Here is a 7,322-nt window from a genome sequence, read left to right as displayed (position 1 = left end):
AAACAAAAAAAAAAACGCTTGTCGTGTGATTGTTCCAGGTAAGTGAATGTTTTCATTAAATCAAGCTTTGACCACTTTTAAGAATACATTACCACATAGCCCTACTTAGCATACAAAATGGGCAGGGCATAATTTAACTTCTATTTTTTTTTTAATTCCTAAATTTAAAGCCCCTTCTTGTCAGAAACCATAAATATCTGTGTACTGAGAATATCTGAGATTTGGATTGTACCACAAATTTACATGTCATAAGCAACTGAGTTGCACCTGTATTGCCTCTAGGACTCACTTGGAATTTATACAAACTTCGACATCCAGCTATCCACATACTTTTTTTTTTTTCCCAAAAATCTTTTACACAAAAGTAAACCTGTAAGGGTAGACCCAATACTAAGCCTCTAGCTCCCCACAGAAGAGTAAAAACTCATAAATCATTAAGAGGCCGAGAAGTAAACATCTAATGGGCAGAATGTGGAAAATACACACGACTCAAGCCTCAAGAGCCGTGGTGAAACTTCTTCAGAGAGCTTACCTGTAACCAAGCCTCCCATTGGTTTTAAAGAAAGTTCTGGAATAATATGTGGTGTTTCCGTGGTGTTTCTAAAGAATTAAGGCAGGTATTTGCTTTTTGCTAAGAAGAGTGAAAAAAGAAAAACCACAAAAGATGTAGAAACACAGAAAACTGTAGTTCTCCCTCATTCCACTCAGGCTAACTCTTTTTCACACCTTCTATGCTCCAGGACTCACAGAGACGGTCCTTATACTATGCTCCAGTCTCTCTAGCACTATAGGATTCCCTTGGCATCTGCATCTACCTGGATGACATATGAGAACATTTCTTGGAAGTCAGGGTGTCTATTTACAACCTAACACAGGCTCATCATTTGTGGGTCTCTCAGCAGGTAAGCAGGACTCATCCAAGTTACGACTGACTAGTGCAGGTAATGCCTTTCCTTAACCACATTCCTTGCTCATTTATGCAAAGGTGAATGATAGTGAATGAAATGATTACTATTTCTCTTGGTTAACATGTGGTGCCAATTCACTAATTATCATAAACATGTAACCGCTACATACTGTCAACAATGTCTACTTTGCCTAACAATGGTCATATTTAAAGATCAGGTAATCACAAAAATTTGCCCAGTTCACAGAAGGCTAGTGATTGCCCAACTAAAAGGGACACTGTTTCGCTGAATGGCTAGTCAGATTCTGCAACATAAATCAAACAAATTAAAACCAAAAAATTTACTTATAATGATAGACAATGGTTTAGTTTTGTCTTCCCAAATTCCCTCCCTTGTTTTGTTTTTGGTTGCTTCGTTTTTGTTTTGCTTTGTTTTGTTTTTCAAAAACAAACTGGTGGGACCAGTTAGATCAACTTTGTCGGAAAGTTCTGGAATCTTCATGTGTATGACAGAGGCACTAGCTTCATCAGTGTTTCTGAAAGCTCCAGTTCGTAATTACCCAACGTTAACAGAGATCCGAAGTAATAACTGAATCTCAATCATGAGTCAGGGAAGTCAAACTTCTAGTGTCGAAATAATAATTTAATGGACAAACAAAATATTATCACAGTGAATAAAATATTGAAGCATTGTCCTGTTTTCATTCAACAGCATAAAGAATTTTCTGTTGGCTTACACTTAAAATTCTTTAAAACCAAATTAATTTACTGACAATTGAAAAAAAAAAGGCTAGCACAATATACAAAGAGAGACAAATTTAGCACTGCAGACATTATACGAAGAAGCAAAATACACAGTACCCACATCCAGAGCTTTCTAGAAATCTCATCATAACTCATTTATTTGATGTACATGTCAGACAAAATGAACATTTTTTTTAAAAACCTTATAAATATATAAATCAAACCATGAAACACCTCCTAAACATTGTATTTACTCTAACTACAAATGGATTTTTGGAAACTGCATTCACAATGCTTTCTAATCTAGATTTTATGAAATTATAAATGTATTCAGCTATAACTCGAGGATTAAATTCATTGGGCCACACTTCAGGTATGGTTTTCCATCATACTCACCCTTAGGGGTACGTATTCTCAAAGACAGGAGTTATATGGTTAAAATCAAACTACTATTCTAAAAGTAAGGGTCAATTCTTCCTGAAAAGAGAGATCAGACTGGTCCACTACAACAGTGTCACACAACAAATGTTTCCCACAAACAGGTGGAAGTCATCTTAGGAAAGCCCTTTTCTAAGAGTTATAAATATTTTAATGTTAATCCTCAGTAATGGGTTTTAGAAACTGAAAACCCTTTTTTTCGGGGGGGGGGGCAGTTTCTGTGGACTTTCTATTCCCTCAAACCTAAAATCTGCTAAAGAGTTTCTTCTCATAAATATATACATTCAACTTCCCCGACATCACGAAAAGGAAGGAGTTCATTAACTCAAGTCACACAGCTTGTGTTTTTATCTGAAATGAATTATGTAAGAACGTGAATCCATGCTAAAATGGGCTTTAAGAGGAAGATCAACAGGTCAAGGGACGCCCTGCCGCCTCCGTCTGACTGCCCGGAGGGTCCTCTCAAGCAGCAAGTCGGCTCTGTGTGTTCCTTCCCCGTCACTCTGGCCAAATGCAACCCCATTGTGCACAGAAGCCCAAACCGTTTTGTTCTGGTACAATTGAGCCCAGAACAGCAAGAAGACTGGCATTCCCAGCACTTCAACCTGGGAGCTCAGGAATTGTTTCTGGGTTTCCACTGCCACAACTTACCCCCAGACTGTTATAGGATTAAGTTAAATAAGTCCCTAGAAGAATCCGAAATACAACGGGGGGAAAAATCCTCATGCTTCGAACAACTAACTGAAGTAGAACGTCACCCAGGGTAAGGGGTGGGGTGGCCGAACAAGGTGGTGAACAAAACTCAGCGACACCGTTCGAGGGCAGGACCCACATGAAGACGCCCGTGAACTGTAACTGCTCTGTGAGAATTTCAGAGAGGAGGGAGGAGAGAAGACAACAAATATGGACGAAAGGGTCTTTAAAGACAGGCGGCCATATTCAGTCATGAGTCTGCTTTAAATACAAATTCCGCAATATGTTTAATTCTCTTTAGAAATCTGGCAAAATGGGTATTTTGCCAAGGGCATGAGGCCGAGTTTCCTTTTGGCGATGAACCATGCGCAGAAGGAAGGAGCGCGTCACTGGGGTCACAGACAGCGCGCTGACTGGCAAGAGAGCTCCTGGAGAGGATTCTGGGGGAGCCAACAACAGGGTGCGGGGGGCGGGTTGTGGGAGGGGTGTGGGAGGGGGTGCGTGGAGGAGGGTGCAGGAGGGGATACAAGGGGGTATGGGAAAGGGGTGCGGGAGGAGTGTGGGGGTGCGGGGGGAAGGGTGCAGGAGGGGATATGAAGGAGTATGGGGGTTCGGAAGCTGTGTGGGGGCAGAGAGGGGTGCAGGAGGGGATTCGAGGGTATATGGGAGGGGGTGCAGGAGCAGTGTGGGAGGGGTGTGTGGGAGGGGCAGGTCACACTTTTCAAGTAGATGTGTCTTGGAAAGCTCTCCTCTTGTGTCCACCCACCATCATAGATTATTAAGGATTAGAGGAACAGGTTCATCCCTAACCTTTTGCAAAGACCCTTCCTACAGTCTAACACCCCTCCCTGCTGGTGCCTTCCAGCAGGGGTGAGCGAACTCCTGCCCTTTCTGTGGGCAGGCTCACAAGAAGTGCTCTGTGAAGGCTTAGCTTATACATGCTTGCATCTTGGCTAACACCTAAGAAGAAATGAGCACTTTCTATGTCCAGCATATAGGAAAACCAACAGAGTCAGCTTTTTGATGGAAAACAGACCACAAACATTGAGCCAATGGCTTTGTTAATGTCATGGACACGAATCACTGAGAATATAAAATAAATAAATGATAAATTACCTAGCTTCAAAGGTGGCAATGTGTGTCAAATTTCTTAGTCTGCATATTAATTAAGAAGAAGGTGCCATACAGTCTAGAAATTCGTGACAAACACACTGGCAAAAACCATACACCATGAGAATGACAAGGCTTGAAGGGACGAGGCTGACAAAGACAACCCCAAGAGTGACTTTCTTAGACACCAGTAGGTAGATCCCTAAGGGCAAGGAGCTGAAGTAGAGCAAGCCCAGCAGCCAAACCAACACCCGGATAGACGTCTGAAAGAGCAGGGACGTACAGTTCCACACCGTCCAGTTGTGCGACACGGTGGTGACAGAGTCGAAACTCGCAGGCCTATAAAACTCTACCACGGGAGTGGAGCTCAGAGACGGGGAGCTCTCTCTCTGCACCTCCATGATGGTTATGACCAGGCAGTTGGAGGAAGTGTGAGAGGGACTGACCAGGGACGCCAGCCTCTTGGGGGTCAGCAGCAGCTCGGTGGGGTTTTCTGGCAGGCACTTCTTGCCTTTGCCTCCACAAGTCAAGTTTACCAGGATGTTGTTGTCATCGGGCAGGCTACTGACTTCATCATCTGGCAGGCAGGTCTCAAACCTGCAGAAAGGACAGACGATGACGCCTTGCGGTGAGTCCCCAAAGTCGATGATCTTGTAGAGGCATTTGGCACAAACCCTGTGACAACACTCCAGCACTTTGGGTTTCCTCTGCTTCAGATTGTACCGATTATAACAGATCTTACACTCGAGCTCGTCAGAGACCTGAGCCTCTCCCGCCTCGTCTGGCGACTGACCGGCCATCTTGAATCGTGTCTACCACCTCCCGCCAGAGGCAGCTCGCGGAAGAGCGACGTCGATGAAGGCGTCCCTCGGAATGTCACATCATCCAAATCAGGCACTGATGCAAAGAGGCTGGACAGGTAGTAACAGAAACCAGCAATCTTCCAGGCATTTTCAGCTTCTACATTCACTCTGTCTGAAACACATATTTAAAAAGGCCACATGAAGGGTCTGCAAAGGAAAAAAGAGATTCTAATATAGTCAACAGTTCACTGAAATGTGCTTCATGGTATTTTCTGAGCTCCAAGTGGTTAGAAGCAATAGGTTTAAAGGTTAGAGCCCCAGGACAGGAAAGTGCTATCTACATGCTTAGCTTTCTCAATCCACAAATAGGACAGTAAAGAAGGAATTAAGATTCCTACTGGTGTAAACGCATTTAGAGCACCACCAGTATGACTAGATACAGAGTCTGAGACTGGTAACAAATTCTGACCTCTTTGAAAATAAAACAAATAAAACGGGTCATCTATCAGAAACAGATACACCTGCAGTCAGATTCCATTCAATACAGAATGATTAATTCAGATTATCAACAGTATAAACACCAGTTATCTAAATGCCCTCAGTAGTATCTTGGAGTACACAAAAGGAAAATCTGAAGGATAAATGCACTTAAGGAAGAATGAAGCAAAGGACACCTGACCGCCAAGACTAGCTCCCAGCCAAGAGAAGTAAACACACCCACCATGTGCACGAAGAACGGCCTGTGTGAGGCTCACTCCCAGTTCCCCTGCTCCAGCTCCTGTCAACTCCCTCTCCGTAGTGAACAGGGAGCATAACAGAGTCAACAGCACTCACTGCTGGCCCTCAGGTGCTGTCACTGGCTTTGGCCCAGACTGAGGGGTGATTCCACGGGCCCGGTCAGTCCCCAGGAATCCGTACGAACGAAGAGGGCAGCAGTAGGCGGCTATGGCCACACCATCTGCATTTGCCCTTGATGTATGTGACTTTTTGTGTAACAGATTTATCTTAAGTTGTGTTTTGATTTGGAAAATATCAAATTGGATCTGAATTTCTGAGCACATCCCCAAGCACGGCAGCAGAAGTCTGTCACGGCAGCGCTGAGAAGTAGAGCATGTAGAACTGAGAGGTAGAGCAGGTAGAGAGGTAGAACCCCACAGGGATCGACTTTGCTGTGGGTTGTTCTACATAATGGGGCAGAGGCGGTGGGCAGCTCAACTTGAAATATATGAAATTATGAGTAGTTGGCTTGTGAATACATATTGCCTTCCTTTTTGTAACTTCAGCTAATTTTCTAATTGACATCATATTATACAAAAATGCATAATGGGTACCAGTTGCAAGACATTCCTGCTGGGAAAAGGAAGCTAATCGATAAATAGAATCTCTAGTGACAACCAAAACATGTAGACAGGGTTTTTTAAAATACAGTTTACTGGGACACCTGGGGGGCTCAGCCAGTTGGGCATCTGCCTTCAGCTGAGGTCATGAGCCCAGTACCCTGGGATCAAGCCCCGAATTGGGCTCTCTGCTTAGCAGGGAGCCTGCTTCTCCCTCTCCCTCTACCTATCATCCCGTCTACTTGTGCTCTCCCTCTCTCTGTCAAATAAATAAAATCTTAAAAAAAAAAAAAACAGAGTTCATTATATATGAATGCATGTATTTCAGAACTGTTATCATAAGCCAGTTTCTATATATCCACTCTTAGACACACACAAAAAGAATACACAGACACAGACATCAACTCTTCTGTGCCTTTTCCTTTCATGTGCCCTGAATGTTTTCTTCATTCCTGATCCTGTTCATGAAACATGTGCCCATATGGTCACAAAATGTGACTGTGTCTTGCCCATAATCTTACAAAGCTGGCTTCTTTTTCTCCTGTGACATGAACATCTATCTCCAGGAGTGGAGTCACAGACCAAGAAGGTGCTCTATCGCTGTAACCATTCCCAGTCCTCGCCGCCTTCACAGAAGGGGCCCAGGGGCTGGGCAGGTTACTGCAGATCCACTTCCTGGACAGCTCCCACTCATCAGGCCTCCTGGTCGGTCACTAAGCACAGACCAGAGACCTATCCAACCGGAATGTTCTGTTCTTTTCTCTCTCTACCCACCCACTCAGCCTTAATGCCTTCTCAAATCCAGGCGTACTGAAACTGACGGCAAGGGTAGAAATCACAGCACCGATCGCCTCTACAACCTCAAAAGGACTAGTGTACATGAAGGTGTGTGAAAAAGGAAAAAGACAGTATATGAACATATACATAGAGACATCCGGAAAAGAGACAGTAAAATACTGAGTGAGGATAAATAAGCAAAATTATATCAGACCCATAGAAAGCTAGAATATGCATCTAGAAACACCAACAAAAGGCTTATGTCTAGGGGCTCCCTGGTGGCTCAGTCGGTTAAGCATCCAACTCTTGATTTCAGCTCCAGTCATGATCTTGGGGTTGTGGGATTGAGCCCTGAGTTGGGCTCCATGATCAGCGGGGCGTCTGCTCAAGATTCTTTCCGTCTGCCCCCACACGTGCACACTTGTGCGTACTCTCTCTCCAATAAATACATAAATCTTCAAAAAAAAGACACTATTTTAATTCTAAGACTAACTCCAGGAAATCCACTCCACC

General features: G+C 43.9%; 1 protein-coding gene across 1 annotated transcript; it reads right to left on the bottom strand.

Annotated features, from left to right (window-relative positions):
* Positions 1 to 3,325: 3,325 nt before the first annotated feature.
* Positions 3,326 to 4,713, bottom strand: RNF182 (ring finger protein 182). Its single transcript, XM_044238549.1, has one exon. It carries the CDS (start codon positions 4,690 to 4,692, stop codon positions 3,949 to 3,951), a length of 744 nt encoding a protein of 247 aa, XP_044094484.1. The 5' UTR covers positions 4,693 to 4,713; the 3' UTR covers positions 3,326 to 3,948.
* Between the last annotated feature and the right edge of the window lie 2,609 nt (positions 4,714 to 7,322).

The sequence above is a fragment of the Neovison vison genome, chromosome 1 (genome assembly GCF_020171115.1).
Source record: "Neovison vison isolate M4711 chromosome 1, ASM_NN_V1, whole genome shotgun sequence".
Classification (NCBI taxonomy): Eukaryota; Metazoa; Chordata; class Mammalia; order Carnivora; family Mustelidae; genus Neogale; species Neogale vison.
The sequence above is the reverse complement of the archived record's forward strand: the minus strand, read 5'-3'. Positions and strand labels throughout refer to the sequence as shown.

Excerpts from the sequence above, each read along its gene's own strand:
- RNF182 (XM_044238549.1), bottom strand. The coding sequence starts at position 4,692 with ATGGCCGGTCAGTCGCCAGACGAGGCGGGAGAGGCTCAGGTCTCTGAC.